Here is an 18574-nt window from a genome sequence, read left to right on the forward strand (position 1 = left end):
CTCATCAAGAGCAGGACGTTAGCAGAGCGGCAAACATTTTCACACACTCCACACACTTCCACACAATGGAGAAATACTAGAGTGGGTGAGAGTCATGAACTGGGATTTTTATAATGTAACCTGCTTCATCTGACAATAATGTAGTTACCTAATGATTTGCTCCTTGCCCTTGTAAGCAACGCTTACTACTGCAGATAGTGAGCTAGTTAGCACGACATGCTAGTCTAATTAGAACAGATAAACACACTGTTTAATCCTTTCCTTAAATTTTTGCCAGTCTTTTTGGTTTTGGAAAAGCTGACACCACCCCAAATCCTTAAAATGCAGAGTATCACACTTACTGTAGCCTTGTAGAACATTGACATTTATGGCCAAATGGTTGCTGTTCAGCTTAAGTTACATAGTTTTTAAGATGTAGCCTAAGTACAGTGAAAGCTGTTGACAACGTGTCATTGTAATGAAGGAAAATCTGGTCAAAGGGTCTCTTCTAACCACTGCTGTGTTTAATTGGGCCATAAGTTAAGAGCCTTTTGCAATCTTAATTCATTAATAGCTTAAATTAATATTAAGATTTAGGCCTCTTGTGGTGAGCCAGGTGCAGGCCACGTACTGATATTGAGTTTAATTAATTAACACTTCAAATGGAAAAAGATAAAATATGAATTCTGCAATAGATGGCTGGAGCCAGTGTACAACTCTACTGTACCATTAAGCAAGGCAGTGTTATATAACTTATCCAGGCAGACTGAGAGACAAAAAAATTCAGACAGGACAAACCAACATTAAGAAGTGGCTACTAAGTTTAATTTAATCCAATAGAATTTAATTAGAACAATGTAAAATATGCACATCTTATTTTACAAAAAATAGTGTGTGTGCTCTCAACTCTGTACTCAGCATATGAAGAGTTTGGTTGTGTATGTTTTCACCTTTAAACTCGACAGGATCATGACAGTATATGATTACTTATTTCTTGTGGTGTGTTTGGAAAGATATGTGATGCTTCACTCTGAGGGAGAACTTACAACATCAAGGGAGTGAGTTTTTGTTAAAAAAAAAAAAATGTATCCATGATGAAATAGAAACTCCATCTGAGATATGAAATTTGTCCAAGACCAGTGTTCCCATGAAAGATTTTCCACAGAGTTTGTACACTGTAGTGAACTAAGACTTGTGATATGCACTCAATTTAACAAAGTATTCTCCACAAATCCACACACTTTTACCACATTTCAACCACAATGCAAGTATAAATACAAAACAAACATAACATCTTCAAAATCCATTGTTGAGATAAAACTGTGAAACAATTTTCGGCATATGTATATATAGCTGCTACATACAGTATATTGAAACTCTTTTGGGGAAAACTGCAATGGAAATCTAGTGAGGAAAGCCATGGCTCCAGTACTTTGGGTTGGGGGTTTTTTTGAAAAAAACTGTGGCACTCAGCTATGAGCCAATCAACTCATAACGTCATCACCAGAATTATATTTCTTTGTGAAAACAGCTAAAGGAAGGCATACGTTAAAGTGTTGATGATGCTCATCTGGTTCATTGGCTGCATCTTCCCAACAGCAGCTTAAAGAACATGTTGAACTCAGGACAGAAACGCACATGTCAGAGATCCATGACCAATATTCATCAGTATTAAATGAATTCATTTAAAACCTGACCTTTTTGTACAAAATTAATACTCTTTCATCTACTGTAAAAATGTACATGTAAGTATAGAGTAGTTTTTCATTGTGTGTCAGAGTTAAAAACAGTGCTATAAACGTAAAAAACTTGCCACTGAAATCTGCCTGCATTCCCAACAGCATCACAGAGACAGTTTTGTTCGTGAGGTTGTGAAGAAGACTGCCGTAACACAGCTCATCAAGTACAAGGCCCCAAGTAGAAAAACTGAACACACCCATACAGGTGTTTTCAGTTCTTCTGGTCAATTAGACCTCATTACAGGTTAATGAGGTGCTATGCTGGGAATCACATGAGGTCATCTAACTACTGCACAGGTACTGATCAGAATGATAAAGCTTTAAGGTTTCCCAGCCTAAACAGGTGGAACATATCCAACAAGAGAGTGAAGACGCCCAAACAGTCCTGAGAGGAGCGCTAATCAGGCAACACCAGTGAAAATACCAGTGCAGGTGCACCGTGGGAGTGTAGGAGCTTTAATATGTAATAAAATACTGTTTCACTAAAGCAATGCTCATTTTATTACATTAACAATAAACCATGTAGACTTGAAATAACTTCCAATTATTTTCCAAACAGTTTTTAGATTTTGAATCTGTTTTCCTGCCAGACATCCACCGATTTGCATTCATTTAGTTTGCTGAATACAATTTGAAACCTGTTCAAAGTTGTTACAACCCAGTTGATTTCCCTGTGGTGCTTAAAGTCGACAGAGATATAGGACACTTCAGGAATGGATATGTTAAAATGGGAAATTTGAATGGCTTAAGTTCTGCTGATTTTACCCAGACCCACAAACACAAGCTTTGTCCCATAATTCCAAGCAGGTTTTGAATATGTAGTGTGTTCACAGTGGAAACTAAATGAATGACTGAATTAGCCAGCTCAAGGAAGATCTGAAGTTTAACTGCCAGTGACAGTCAAAATTCGATTGTCATCCATCATCTGCCAACACATATTACTTGATTTCCTACTAGTATAAAATGATGCAGTACATTAATTTCTGGTATATTAATTGCAATAAAAGTATACTTTGACCTACTATGAAGTACATGCCATATATTATCAGTATGTATAGATCAAATCTGGGAATATTCAATTTGAAAAATCTAAATGCTGATTATCTTTCTTTTTTGAACAAACATAAGTCCTTGGTGGGAGCATACCAGTGGACAACATAAACTTCATAATGGAAACAGCAAGAAGTTGTTTTCATTAGAACCGTGAAAATATTTCTGGGTGGAAACACTGGTGTAAATAAAGCACAGTAACTGCATGGAAAAGCTTCATATTTACAAGCTAACTGAACATCCTCCCAGGAAACACTGGAAACAGAGTATGTAGAAAACAGCAGACTTTGAATGGGAAAGTTGATCTGTTAATCATTCAACTCTTACAGGACCACACCTGTGTTGTTGCATGTCGTATTCAGTATCATGAGGCTACATAGAACTACTAACTTTTATGCTCTGTAATCGTTAGTGTAATCGTTTTAACACAGCTTTCCATTTACTGTGCTTGCTGACTGTATACTATGAAAATCAACATACAGGGAAGTGAAATGTGCAATATGTAAATATTGTTATCGCACAACAGATAACTGACAGATGACTGCCTGCATAGTAGGACAAACACTGAAAAATGTAAAACAGTGCGGTCAGCTTTGAAAACATCAGTGGTGATAAATACATGCGATAAATGTTCCTTAGAGGCTGGTTTCTGCTCCTTACTTTAATTGTGCCCAATAACTGTTTGCAACAAATTGTGCACCAACTGAACATTAACCATGTAAACACAGCTGCATCCCCAGTTCATAGTCCAAGACTGACTCCAAGGCATAAGAGTGGAACCACTGGTCAGTTACTGGAGGACACAGGTTTTCAAGCCCGTGTTCAACATGAGAATATGTAAAATCTGAGGCTCCTCTGTCAGCATGCCACACAGAGAGCACAAACCAGCCATTGAACCGCTCAGTGTGACATGTAGATACTGGGTCAGGGCCAGCTGTGCAAAAGGAAATTATCCATGAGTCCCTGAATGTAACATAGCAGGAATTCTAAAGGATTACACTCCTCTCATGTTTTTGCATATTTTAGCCAATTCTATTTCCTCACATTACTAGTATATATTTTATAAAGCAGAAGAAAATCAACTTGTGGAAGCTTAAAACAGTGACCATCAAATCACTGTCATCACTATGACTCCATATTTTATTCCATATCTCAAACAAGAAGTTTCAAGTCTCTACAAGTTGATTTCACACTGAGGGACATTCTGAACTGAAACACTAAAATACTGCAGCATGCTTTGGAAAAAGGTCAGCAGGAAGATTAAATGTAATTTTTAGTACAGTGCTGATCCCTTCAAGTTGTGTGGCAAAAGTTTAAAGTGTTCATGACTACCTAGGTAGGGAGAAAATGCATGATGTAATACTGCAACAGAGTAACCTTTGCAGACTGTTCCAGTGTTTCAAACACAAACAGACTCAATGTTGCAGTATCTGCAATGTAATGTCAACAGCTGATAGTAATTAAAGTGGGAGCCAAACTGTTTCCTAGAAAACCCAATGAAATTCCAATGAAATGGTGAAGATTCAAGGGTCAAAATTTCATAAAAAGCATTAATTTGGCAAGAGATCTGAGCTAATTGTATAGTGACAAAATACTTTTTAAGTACAGACTTGTCTAGGCATAGCAGCCTACACATCTGTCAACATTACTTTATCTGAGACTATATCTGTAAAACCTTGTGACCAACATTGTAGCTGTGGTTTAGTAATACAAATATTTATGACTTTGCATGAAAACAGGATATGGACCTGCTGGAGGGAAAAACTTTACATCCGTCACGGCTGTGGCTTAGGAGGTAGAGCGGGTTGTCCACTAATCAGAAGATTGGTGGTTTGATACCTGGCTCCTCCAGTCCGCATGTCGAAGTGTCCTTGGGCAAGAGCCCCAAATTGCTACCGAAGGCTGCGCCATCAGTGAATGGGTGAATGTTGGCATGTAGTGTAAAGCGCTTTGAGTGGTTGGAAGACTAGAAAGGCGCTATATGGATGCAGTCCATTTACCGTTTATCACACACCACCTGTCCTCCTCTCACTTACTTTTCAATATTTAATATTTTTTTAATCTCTTTTTCAGCCCAAATTCCTAAGTCAGAAAAAAAATGTGTTTGATATTTCACCATAAGATGAATAGATAAAAGGGTGAAGTGAAAAGTACGATAGAAGCTGTAGCATTACTCAGAGTGTAAACAAGTTAGAACAGGATATCAGTGGTGATTTTACAGTAGGCTCTGATAACATAATAAAAACAGCCATGTACAGTGTGTGGTAACAGCTGTGTGCGTGTGTGTGGGTTTAATGAGAAGTTCGAGGTGGGGCTGAAAGCGTAGGGGACAAAAACACAAGATTGGCAGCTGAGCTGTAAGACACAAGTAGGCGAAACAGTGTGTTATTCATGTGTGTGAGTCTCTTTTGAGGAGTCTCTTTTTGTCTACAGTCTGTTACAGGAAAATGTCTGCTGCCTTCCACAACAGTTCCCACTGACTGCAGTATTTACCCATGATTGTAGTCTTTAATCATGGGTGATTTTTGTAATGATAATCCTTCATGATTGTTGTTTTTCCATATCTGGAGCTTTTTAGAGATTGTATGTAAATGGAGGTGAGTGTTAATCCCATCTCCTCTTGGTCTCTGTCACAGTGTTGGAAGTCTTGAATGGACTGAAAAGTTGCAGGTTAGCGCAGATGTCTCACAGTAGCAAGACAACAGTAGAGATAACACAGTATGAGGACTGAATTTCATCTTGTAAATATTTGTTAAAATATATACACACAATATCATGGATTTAGGAGTTGTCTCCAGTACATCACTTTCTGGGATACTGTGAGTTTTGGCAGATTACTCTGTGGGTCAGACGGAGCACCACAGCAGGTCAACAACAGTTTTAAGTACAAAGACTTTATCATGATTGTAATAGATTTTGGCTGGCCTGCAGGGGCCAGACCTATAAACGTGAAAGTCTGGGACTGACTGACAGACTTTGGCCGACCAATAATGTAGCTTCATTACTCACCTCGGCCGAGTGTCACCGAGGTGAGGTGATTGTTTCAAATTAAAAACCCTCTAGTGTTTCATACATGGTCCAAACATATACTAGGTTTTGACCTAGTCTTGTTTTTTTGCCTCACTAGCATCAGAGAACAAAGGATGATGATGTTGACTGACTGATCAATCACTTGGTCCATTTGATCCTCCATCCATCAATTTAGTCCAGAGCAACATATTGTAACAACCCCTGACTGTATATAATGATAAATTTACAGAAGAAGTTCATGCCCTCAAGGGATTGAACCCTTTCCATCTTGGACGAGTCTGACTTGGAATTATTTTATAATATATTATCCCTAAAGATCTATGAAATATGCCATATTCCATTTGAATTACATCATGACTTTCTGTCTACCACTGACACCAGGTTTATTTATGGAACTATTTCACGTGACTAACCATGTGCTCATATGTCACATGCTTCTCTAAAACTGCAAGTCTCCTTCGTCATAGACTCATGATTATAATGGTAATCTCCACCAATTACAAAGAACAGTACCACCCTGCATGGGTGTTTCTTTTAATGTGTGGGTTGTGTAACAACTGTGACTTGATTACGCTTCACACTTCGGTGCTGATACATCACTGCGTAGGTAGTGGAAAGGGTGGAGAAAGCCACTGTCAGCCAACAATAACAAACACATGACTTTCGGTACACTGAAAAGATGAATAAATATCTGCCCTTATTGACTCAGGAAGGTCAATTATATATAAATATTTAGGTAATGATCATCTTAACCATTCACATTGTTCCATTCATATGTTCAGCACAGGTTTTTGTTTGGCTATTACATCTTATTATAGTGTTCAGACAGGTACAACCCCATCAACATGGACTGAAAGTGATAAGGAGGCTGCTTGTTGTTTATGACATGTACACACAGTATCAACTCACTCAACTCAAAAAGAGCCACCTATAGAATTCTTTTGCTGAGTTACACATAGTGAACATCGAAGGTAGCCACATCTCTACCAGGACCAAGAGCTTAGCTGCACCCTGCCTGTTACATTTCAAATTGTGAATCTAGTTTGTACAGACTTGTACATTAATATACTGATGATATGCCTCCACTGAGCTGCTACTGGACATCTACAGAACTTGGCTTATTAGTTAAGTCTCGTCTGTCTGTCTATTGTAGGCATCATCTTACCCATAAAACAGTCACTCCAAGTTGACTAATACACTGTATCTGACTGGGTCGGAGCCAACTGTGCAAGAGGAAACTATCTATGAGTCACTGAATGTCACATAGCAGGAATTCTAAAGGATCAAACTGCTCTCATGTTTGTACTGTTTGTACTGTCTGTAGTATTTACATCTGGTATAAAAATGCATATTTATTCACGTTGGGTGACCTAAATGTACGTCAGTTTTAGTATGATAGCAGGAAAATTCTAGTTTGTGTGACCACTTACTGTGAAGACTTTGCATTTGTATAATTTGCTTGTTTAAGTGACTTAAATTAAGAACAGTGTGCATGTCAGTAAACAGACACCAATATAATCAAACTGAGCTAACGCCTGAGACTTCATGGTGATTTTATACAGCATATGTGGTCCTTTAATCCTGAGCAATAATCATGTAGTTAATATATGATTTGCTCAGTCCACTCAATGAAACACAAACTCACATTGGCTGATAGGGTCACTTGTGACTGGTGGAGATTACCCCTGCTGCAGTGATTATTCAAACAAAATGCAGTTTTTTGAGAAAGCAACACAGGGGAAACACTGGTTTGGGTCACAGATTGTTACTGAGGGTTATTTTTTTTTTGCTTTTACACCTTCTAGTGGAAATAATGGATTCAATTAATGGAGTTTGAGTCAGTTGGAGCTTGTTCATTAGAGGAAGATTATTTTTAACTCGAGGCATTATACATATCCATATGCTGGATATGATTATGTATACTACTCTGGGCTTTTTTAAAATTCAGATGGCAATGTCCTTAAGTGTAAATAATAACCTCAGTTTTTCAGACTTTGTAAATTTCAGTTAATCTCTGAAGCACCCTGCTGTACACTTAAAGGAAGGAAAAGTCATCTCATTATTCTGCCAGTGCAGAGTTAATACAGCTTGATTTGCAAACTCTTGATTCTTTTGTATACATGTGTGTGCCTGTGTTTTTCTGTACATGTGTTTTGGTGAGTAAGCTTTCCGTCTTCAGAATCAAGACATTTTTGCAAAGTGAGGTCATCCTGAATGGTACTCAGGGTCAGGGTTAGGGGACCGGGAAATAAAGACAGTCAATGAAGTGTCCTCATATGAACAGCAGTACAAGGATGTGTGTGTGCGCCCATACTGTATATGAATAATCTATGCTCTTTCTTTTTCTATTGCTTATGTACATCTTCATGTCGAAGTATCTTATAAAGAACCCAGTAGAATATGTTGAAGAAGAGAAAGGCCAGGGGGAAGCCGGCCCTTGACACAGTGTCAATCTTTTTGGCTCTGTCAATAAATAACTTCCTCATCTCTTCAGTGCTTTTACCCCCTCCACTTGTTGCTGCTCCAGGGGGGTTCTGGGTAGTGTTTGCTGTGCCTCCTGGGGTGTTCATTAAAGTAACAGTATTGTTGGTGCTGGCCTTTGAGTCCTTGCTGTTGCTGGGAGTGGAGGTCACAGCAGCTGCGGAGGTCAGCCTGCTCTCATGCACTTCCCCTTCCTGTTGGAGAGACGAGGAGGAGGAGGAGGGGGGGTCACAGATCAGAATATCTTCATGCACTGCACGTGCTTGTGATGTGCCCTTGAGCAAGGCACTGAACAAGGGTTAAATTAATGTACTGCTTTGTTTATACACAAGTACAATATCAACCTTTTATTGAAAATGGATTTGGTTTGGATGAGATATAAGGATTTTTGCATAGTTACTGTAGAATTGACTAATTTTGCACGTGTTGTCTTTAGGAGTGTTATACCTATACATACTTATGATCCCTCAGGAGTATGCATGTATGTGTATGTGTTAGAATTTATACTTAGCATTTAGCTCAAGAGGCTTTTACAGCCTGGATAATTAAATTGACCGTTTACTATGTCATAGTTTATAATCAACTACAAATTTTGTGCAATTTTCTACCAAGATAAATTTGAGGGGACAAGAAAATGATCAAAGGGACAAGAAAGAACAATAACATGTCTGTTATACAAAATTATGTTTTTATTTTCTATTAATTTTCTTCTCCTTTTGTTGTGAAACACTCTCACCTCTTCAGACCTCTAAAAATCCTTCAATTGCAGAGCAACTTAACACCCTGTTTTATCTTGAAAACGCCTCTTTCATAAATTTAGCAAAATCATTCAAACCCTGATATACACACAAAAAAAGGAAACCACAGTTTGGTTCATTAAAACACGGTTCCATACCATACCAAATACCTTTTGACAGCCTCTTTTAAATTCCTAAATGGTCATCAAAAATTGATGATTGTTTTAAGTTCTATTGTTACTTAAAGTCAGCATTATGTCACACATCTGTGCCATTCTTCATATCTGATTAGTCTCTGACCAGGACTATATGTGTATCAAATTGGAAAATATACCAACCAATGGCTGTTTATAATCATTACTGATCATAACAGTTCTGAGTGTGCCTTCTTTTTTGTATCTAGATCTGCCTGTAAGCCCTTTGAATGCTTTATATTGGCTTACAAGCCTTATCTATATTATTTAATAAAACTATCTATAGCTTTGATAAACTATAATGACAATGTTTATTGTCATTGTCATTGTCTTTATTTATTTATTTATTTTTACAGCAAACATGTTAACAGCCCTAATAAAACAAGAACTGCCCAATAAAACTGCTTTACTGGAAGAGGCTTTTTTGTAAGTTCCCCATTATTTCGGTAAAAAACAAGTGTCATATATTATGTGTCACACTTCCATTTCACCATGTTTGGGAATTTGCAGACAGGCTCTATTTGGATTTACCATAAAGTGTAGTGGAGCAGTGTTTCTGTTTTTCTGTTTTATTGATATGTGCTTTGTGTTGTCCTTTGTGACTGAGCTACATAAATATCATTATTGTTGTTGTAGTTAAATTGTACTGTTATGATCATGATCATTCCTGACCTAATCATTCTAACCACCTACCAAGTGTCCATGTCCACCTCTCCTCTTAACCAGCTTACAACCAAACTCATGGGGAAGACTTTACAATACACTGGTTGGATAATGCAAGTGAAACATGCACATGCAAACATGCACACACACTGAATGTATTGTGCTGTTACCCTGTGGTTGCTGGTGTAGAAGTTGGTCATAGATCCATAGAGAGGGTCTGACGGTTTGAGGCCGTTGTCAATGTTAACACGATGGAGGGAATCAGCTAGCTCCTCTGGATCAACTGCACCTCCACTGTTCTATCAGTTGACAGCATGCACGCCAATAATAAACAGACAGAAAGCAAAAGAAAAAAAACAAATAGCATCCAAAAACAGGGATGGGACACCCATTCATTCAGTCAACTTATGTGTTAAATGTTAATGACAACGATGTCAATTCCATTTTCATAGGTGGGTGTAATTCTAAACAATTCAGTTACCTTTATATAGAACAACTGACAGATAATGTTAGCTCATGCATGTTGAAAACACAAACTTCACTATTAAAACTTCAGGTCAGGTAAAGATGCTCTAAAATAAAAACAGCCTTTAATGCGTTTGTTTTTGCAAGTATTGTGTTCCACTGTGCTCTACTTTTAATCCATATCTGCCAAAACCTACTTTGAATAAACATTTTTGTGCATTTTTTCATTTTTCTTGGGTGTATTATGTCTGAACCTGTTCATGGGCTTAAAATATGGCCACATCTCTGCTGCTGAACATATACAAATATACCCACAAACAATATACAAACAAGTGGTGGACACCTGATGGTGAATCCCACAGGACCTGATTCCTGACCAGATAAGAAGACCTTTTCATGTGGTATTTGGGATCTGGACAAAATACTATATAATGTAGTTATTTCATCCCACTTTATGATTATTATCCTGAACATACATTCAGGAGATACATGTAGGGTTGATAGAAATTATAGTAGTATATAGTATATCCACTTGTTTTTATGAATTGTAGTCAGATCAGTACAGGTGTTACACTATAACTAAAACATAGCAAGCTTTGTCCAGTTGGAAGAACATTGTAAAATTAGGCATCAATCAGTGTTTTCATTGGTATCTGTGATACTTTACCCTGTAATTTATTTAAGAAGAAATTAACCTGAATAGACAATGACTATGTATATTGATCTAAAAGAAAGCTAATTTTTGTTGTTGTTGTTCTTTTTCTTGTATATGAGTTGACTGAATGCTGAGTTGAACCTTTCCAAACCCACAAAGATCCTAATCATGCATTGACAACAGGCTCATCCTCTGTTTGGATGACATTCTGTCTGAGAAATAACACAAATGTGAACTAAAGAATCATAAAACCACATAGATGCAGCTACAGCCATGCTGTATCATGCATTAATATTGTCAATGAGATGTGGTGGTTCTGGAAACTCAAACATGCACAGTCAAAAACATTGACACTTTATATCTACTACCACACATCAGGAATGGTGTAGTTTTCCAAATTATTGTCTCTAACAGCTTCTCTCCTCTTTCTTGTCTCATGCTATTCCTGAGTGGCAAACTGCAATAGTAACATGTCACCAGAAGATGGCAGCCTCAAACCAGAGAACATTTTCACAAAGTCAGTCTGAATGTACAATATGTACATGCCTGTGTGCAGGTGCAGACAGTATGTATAGGGGTATAGATACACAGTTTTTTTTGTCTGATTTGAACACTGTATTATGTAGTGTTAACAGTGTACTGTAAGATCTTTCAGTACCTTGCTCTTGCTCTTGTGATGCCGTCTGAATCGCAGCAGCTCTTTATGTTGCCTTGACACAAAGTTAACTGCAGCGTACTCCAACAGTGCAGAGAAGACGAAGAGCAGACACACTGCCATCCAGATATCTATGGCCTTGACATAAGAGACCTGTAAACAACACACATGCACGCGCGCACACACACACACACACGCGCGCATATTAAGTGTGAATCTGCACACCCTAACCCATTAGAGGCCTCTTGTAAACTTAGTATAGATGCTCCTGGCACTGTGAATGAAACATTGCTTCAATGATTTTGTGTTTCATACACATTATCTATATAGGTACTGCTGACCACTGGTGAACTTTAGCATTTAGCTACACAAGCTTTAAGAACAACAATGTAAGTTAACTGCTGGTTTGGATGGATTGGCATGGTCATTAGTGGATGAATCATAATGACTTTGTTGATATTCCATTAATTCAGTTGAGGCAGTCACCGGCAAAGTTAGCACTGAGCAGTAAACACAATTTGAGTTTTAAAACATCCATTCAGAAAGATTCTGGTTGTTATAGTTTCATATGACTGGAGGACTTGGTAGATAAGATGAATATTCAGAGACTTAACTTAAACTGCATGAGCTCGACATTTATTGAAGACACTTGTATTCCATGTTACATGCACTCTGTGTTAAACTGGACGAAGAACCTCCTTGTGTTACTCCAAATTGGTAACTTCATCACATCAGTATAAGTGTGTGGCACTATATACTACACTGGTGACATCATTGATTCTGCATTCGTATTATCCTACAGTTACTACAGACACTATTGTAGGGTTGCAGCTGCCGCCCTACACACATCCCTGTAGCTGTGCCACTGATGCCTGTGGTGTCAAAATGGTGTAACCTCATTTCTTTATGAAATAATGACTTATTCAGACATGCGTAACATACTGGAGTGCAAAGCTCTGTTGAGCACTGGGAACATGAGAAACCTCCTAATCTCTAAACACACACACAGGCTCAACTGTGTTGTTGAGGTGTATGTGTACAGTATGTGTGAGAGAGATGGGTGTGCTAATAAGGGTTATGTAACAAAGTGCTCCATGTCTGATTTTTTCTCATGCATACAAGATACCAGAACAAGACTAAGGGGTTCTTTCTCACACACGCTCTAGCAGATGCATGATGTGTGTAATCAACACATACTTGTGCTTGCTCATGCAAAACATCCGCCGATAAAGATGGAGAGAAAAAAAACAATTCAGGTCGCGGGATAGAGAATAAATCAACTATGCTGCCACACATGCACACACACTCACACACACGCACTCTCTGTCTGCGTTCATCTCTAGTCACTTACCTATATAGTGTATATAAAGTATGTCCTCCTAAATTTGCCAGTGTATGTATATATATACTGTATATGTGCTGTACCAAAGGCCTGGGAGTTTAAATCCTCCAACTGTATGGACACAATCTGTCTGTGCATCTATGGTTACAGTACAAACAGGAACTGCTTGCAGCTAACACAGCAAGGATTTTTCTGGTACAGATTCACCAAATGTAAAAACACTAAAAGACAGACAAACAAAAGTGGGGTTCAGAGGGCTGTATAACAAAGGAAGTTCATCTTAGTCTGGCTCTCTTTGGGTCAGCTGGTTTCACTGAACCTAACATTGGCTGTCCTGGATAACCAGTATCACAAAGCTGGTCATCAACTAGCTCATTCTCTGGGTTTTCCAGTTACAAGCATGTTCATGTGAAAGAGGGGGGGTTGTTAATTACAAGTGACATCATCAGAACCATGAATGATGTACTTCAAACGGTGATACAAAGTAGCAGTGGAAAAATTCTGTTTTAGGGGCAGCAGAAAGTCATACTCAACGAAGTGAAATGTAAACAAGCCTGTAATCATGCAACAGAATAAGATGTAGAAACACTAGAAATAATTTCCAAATATTAAAAGCAGGCTAAGGTTTAAAATACATGTAGGAATTATTATATATGACTTAAGTGTAGAGTAAGTATTTCTTGCTATTTAGTTTTTAATTTTAAAAAAAAAAATGTACGTAATGCCAGACTGTTTCTGCTACCGAAGCAAAGAGTGGAAAAGTAATTAATGACTGATGAGGTCTATCTGACCCAAATGTTGCATTTATAATCATGGGAGCCAATTAACAGTGTGTGGATTATTTTTCTAATAAAAGATAATCTCTTGTTTTATTTCCAGTTATCATCACACAGTTGTCTCATGTTATTTTGAGCTGCAGTGATGAATCAGAGTGTAAAATCATCCACACTGTCAGCTATCACTCCGGGGATAAAATTAACTTTGCACAATTAAATGCAGCTAAAATCATCATCATGTGTTTAGTGTTGTAAACAATCTCTCTGTTTGTTAGAAGCTCTGTTTTAAAACCAGAGTGGAAATAGAAAGTCTGGAACAATAAAATGTTTCCACTGAATATATACTCTCTTTTATTTGTCATTTTAATGTAAACTTTTGTCCATCCTGTAGGAATGATGACGCATTTTTTCTAGTGATCTGATTGGTCAGTGGTCTGGGTGTTGACAGGCTGTGATCGGATCCTCTGAAGTTAACCTGCTTCGGAGCAGGTTAGCTGTAGAGCATAAGTTGCCATGGTGATTTATCCCAGCTTTGTGATACCGGAAAACCTGAGTTAAAGATAGCTGGCTAACCTACTAATCTTGCTTCATGGTACAGGCCCCATGTGTAGCCCACAGCTAACAGACTCCAAGGATACACTTCCTGTTTACCTTACCCACATTCTGATGGGAACACTGGTGGCAAAATCAAATCAAATTATATTCTCTTATAAAAGAAAAAACAACAGGAGCAACAAAATCAAATGAGCTGTTTGGTTTCACACTATCTGTATATTATGGACATTCCTAAGGCTGAGAATTTTCCATCAACTTGGATCTTGTTTTGCTGGAAGAGTAATAACTCTCCTCTATCCATTCATATTCAGATATTTCCTGTATGCTGAGAGCTCATGGACACTGACATGTGTAACACATGTCAAATGATGGTATTTTAGACTAGCCAAACTCAATGTGAAAATAATACATGACATGCCTAGCTAAGACACATAGTGACAATGCCATAAACTTGCTATAAAAATGTGTGAAAACCAAGCAAAAACAGCCTCAGTCTGACCCAGTTAAGGTTTCAGTGCAGTACCTTGTCGAAATGCACTTGAACTCCATTATTTGTTCAGAGATGTGAAGTCTCCAAAGAGGAAAGTGTTGTTCTAGGAACTACTATAGTTGTCTCTCACTTGAACTGCTCAAAATCGTTCATCACTACTGCCATTTCCTCTTTCTTGTTCTGTACCACAGTGTGTTGTTGTTGTTCCTCTGCCTCACACTATTTCACCATTATACTCTAGTACATCTCAAATCCAGCAACAATCTAAGCAGAATATTTATAAAGAATTTTGCTGTTTGAATACTGTTATCCTGGGTGGAATCTGGTACTATCCAGCTTAATGGGTGGTCTATTAGGCTGCTCTTCCATTAGTTTTATCGTTTGGTTTGGTTTTAGGATTGAGAAACAGGGGTGTGCACATGCAGCCTCCTGCACTGTTTCAAACTGATACTATTGTGCAGTAATGTTTTGAAATGGCCAGGTTAACACTAACGCTCTTTAACCAGCTCATGCGTATCATCAGGGTCACAAGGCTGAGTAGATTTCCATCTATCCAACCAACCAATATCTAGTACACTGGCTTATCCTGTGCAGGGGGCTAGAGCACACATTAGGTGAGAGGCAGGGTAAATCCTGGACACGTCACCAGACTATCACAATGCTGACAAATGCAGACAGACAATCATTCACACTCACATCTACACCTATGGGCATTTTAGAGCTTTAACCTGCATGTGTTTGGACTGTGAGAGGAGAGTGAGGTACCTGAAGGAAACCCTTGCAGATGAATAATGAAATATAAACACACACAGACCTTAGGCAGTGAAGTCCTGGAGCCTGAGCTCTGTGTTGTCATTGTGAGGACAGTAGTGATGCCCAGTGCCACTCTGGCTGGGGCAGCGTCCATGTTGATCCAGAAGGAGACCCAGGACAGAATGACAATGAGCAGAGAGGGGATGTACATCTGAATCAGGTAGTAGCCCATCTGACGCTCCAAGTGGAACCGCACCTCAATGCAAGTAAATTTACCTGCAACATGGCACAGATACAGCATAATAACAATTACAGAACACTGTCGACTCTCTTCACCTCTCAATGTCTCAATCAAGAGTTCATTCAGCCCACTTCAGACTCCATTCCCCAAATTTGGATTTTCTAGTTCTACTAACTAACAAGAGGCATTCTTTATTCACTTAACAGTTGCTACACATTTTGGGCCTCTTCATGAGTGGAGTTGAGGTCTGAATCTATAAATATCTATAATCCCTGTCCGTCTCTGAGCATCCTGAATCATGTAATGTCTCCACCCACCCCCTGAATCTCCTGCTCAGGTCACAGACACCACATCCATGTTTTTGTACCGCCTGTGGTTATATCCCATTTAATGAAAAGACAATATCACTCCAAATATCAGTCTGTTTCTTTTTCTTCCTCTTGCAGTTTCAACTTGATCCCAGCAGCACAATCATGCTTGATGAAATGTGGCAACTGTTTTACTCGGTGTGCATCTTGCCTGTGTTGTAATGCTTACGGCAGTGTGTGTGTGTGTGTGTGTATGAATGTGTGTGTATTTTACCTGTGTTGTAGTGCTTTGTGCAGTATCTAAGGTCTGATTCATCTTTGAGGATGAATTGTGGGAGTGTCAGCCCTTCGGCAACTTGGACCGGTCCATTCTCCTGCCACTCAAAGATCAGATCGTTCATGGTGTAGCCAACTGCAAAAAGCAATTGGTAGGAAAAGGAAACATATGAGCAATAATCATCAAGCTAATGGGGTAGAAATTATTTTTGAAATATTGAGCAAAGGCTTCATGATTGTTTGACATTTTAATTATTTATCGTTTTCTTAAAAATCTATTATTAATTAATTATTTTATTAGTAATTCTGTCCCTGGGCCTGTATTTATCAAGTACCTCAGGGTAGGAAATGTATGCTGGCCCTCACCTTCCTGTGTTTATAATGATTGAGTATTGAGTATTGAGTATATGAACATTTTTGCATTTCTAGCATTTCTTGCATCCCTGAATTTAAAAAACTTTTCTAAATCCAATAAATTATAAGATGAAAAATGGTACAGTTTTTAAATCTTAAAAACAGAATTAGGAGTATTGGAAACCAATTTTCTACTCTAGTCTTGCAACTCATTCATAAAACTGGTCAATTGCAACATTTTCAACATATAAGGGCGGCCTAGTTGAATACAGAGGGTTTATAGTGACATGTTACTGGGTTTAAATTCAGTCTGATAACATTTTTCCAAACAGAAATGCCCATTTACAATTACTATCTCTTTTCTGCTAAACCCAGACAAATCATTTATTCTTGAAAAAGGCGAGGTTGCATTTATGTTGGCACGAATGGGACTATTGTGCTTACTGTGATGACAAAAATATTTCATTTCAAGCTGTTTCTCTACACACTGTGATTCTGAGTCACATGCTGTCTCAAGTACTCACATGCTCATATCTTTATAATCAGCTAAATGGTTATGTTCCATCTCCCAACCATGATGACCATGCTTGGTGAAGATTAAAAATGGGTAAGAGTAGGGGAAGAAATAACTAAGCCACACACTAAGTGAAAGCAACATAAAATGCATGCAGCCAGTGCACTGTAGGGCGTTTTGATAAAAGCAGAAACCAGCTGGTACATGCTGGTACAAGCCTACAGCCATACACAAAAGATTTAGTTCATCTTGCCTCTTAAGCTTCGGCTAAAAGTGTGTGAAAAATGTATGTATAACTGTTAAAAAAAAAAAAACACTAAATAAGAAAAAAAAGGAGACCATGCCCCCAGCCTTCCACACAAGCATCTGTGCTTGGCTCTGGTTGTTTTTAAATCTACAATCACCGCTGGTGGTAACAATGTCTCCGCCTGTCAACTCAGAGCAATTACAACCTCTGCTGTTCACACCAACTGCATCAACTCAAAAACAAATTTACATTTCAGCTGCTTCAGTCTAGCAAACAAAAAAAAACATCATATCATATCATAATCCAATTAAATAACCTGAGCAGGGACAATCTGTAAATCCCATCACCCTTCTTTACCCTTAATCCATTAAAACACAATGCATAAATCAAAGCATCATTGTTGCATGAATGCCACATCAAAATGAAACCTATATGAACAACAAATCCATACGTAATTTAGACCAAACATCTATCTGTAATGGGTAATATGAAATTAAATTGGAGATGGAGCTGGATCAAACATGAATCATGTCATGACTGGAATCATTTCCTCTCATCCTCTCTCTCTCTCTCTGTCTGTATGTGCGTGTCTTTATGTTTCCTGCATTACATCAGAGAGAGCAGCAACAGAGCAATAAAAATAATCTCTTACATATAAACATAAAAAAAGCAAGTTGATCTATGTATGGTAATGCCTCTGGCTAGTGGGCTAGAGCAGAATAAAACTACCAATGAAGACAAATAATCTGTCCAAGTGTTCTCTGTTCCCTGGGGGCAGGCTGTGCTTCTGATTGGACAAAGGACGTATTAGTCATCATACCCATATCGACATTATTAAACACGACATTGAATTTCTTTAAAAAGATACATGTCTGCTTAAATACTGTGGGGAAGTCGAGGGGTGAACTATGGTGGGTCAGGTAGGTAGAGATACCACCTATCCAGCTGCCCTGTACTATTCAGTCGAGCTGCGCCAACCACAGCAAATCACATGCTGTCAAATTGTACAGCTGTGCTGTGGAGTCAGGTTGCGGTACCATTCAGATGGATTGCACGTGCCACGGATAGGT

At 38.3% G+C, this 18574-nt stretch overlaps 1 protein-coding gene across 1 annotated transcript in view; it reads right to left on the reverse strand.

The window, feature by feature from the left end:
- Positions 1-782: 782 nt before the first annotated feature.
- glra3 (glycine receptor, alpha 3) overlaps positions 783-18574 on the reverse strand; it is a 56450-nt gene continuing 38658 nt past the window's right edge. Inside the window, exons 6-10 of the mRNA XM_044346774.1 lie at positions 16388-16525; positions 15626-15840; positions 11652-11801; positions 10044-10172; positions 783-8473 (exon numbers count right to left, since the gene is read on the reverse strand). Coding sequence (XP_044202709.1) covers positions 8144-8473; positions 10044-10172; positions 11652-11801; positions 15626-15840; positions 16388-16525 — 962 coding nt within the window. The 3' untranslated portion in view covers positions 783-8143. The remainder of the gene's footprint in view (positions 8474-10043; positions 10173-11651; positions 11802-15625; positions 15841-16387; positions 16526-18574) is intronic.

The sequence above is a fragment of the Thunnus albacares genome, chromosome 3 (genome assembly GCF_914725855.1).
Source record: "Thunnus albacares chromosome 3, fThuAlb1.1, whole genome shotgun sequence".
Classification (NCBI taxonomy): domain Eukaryota; kingdom Metazoa; phylum Chordata; class Actinopteri; order Scombriformes; family Scombridae; genus Thunnus; species Thunnus albacares.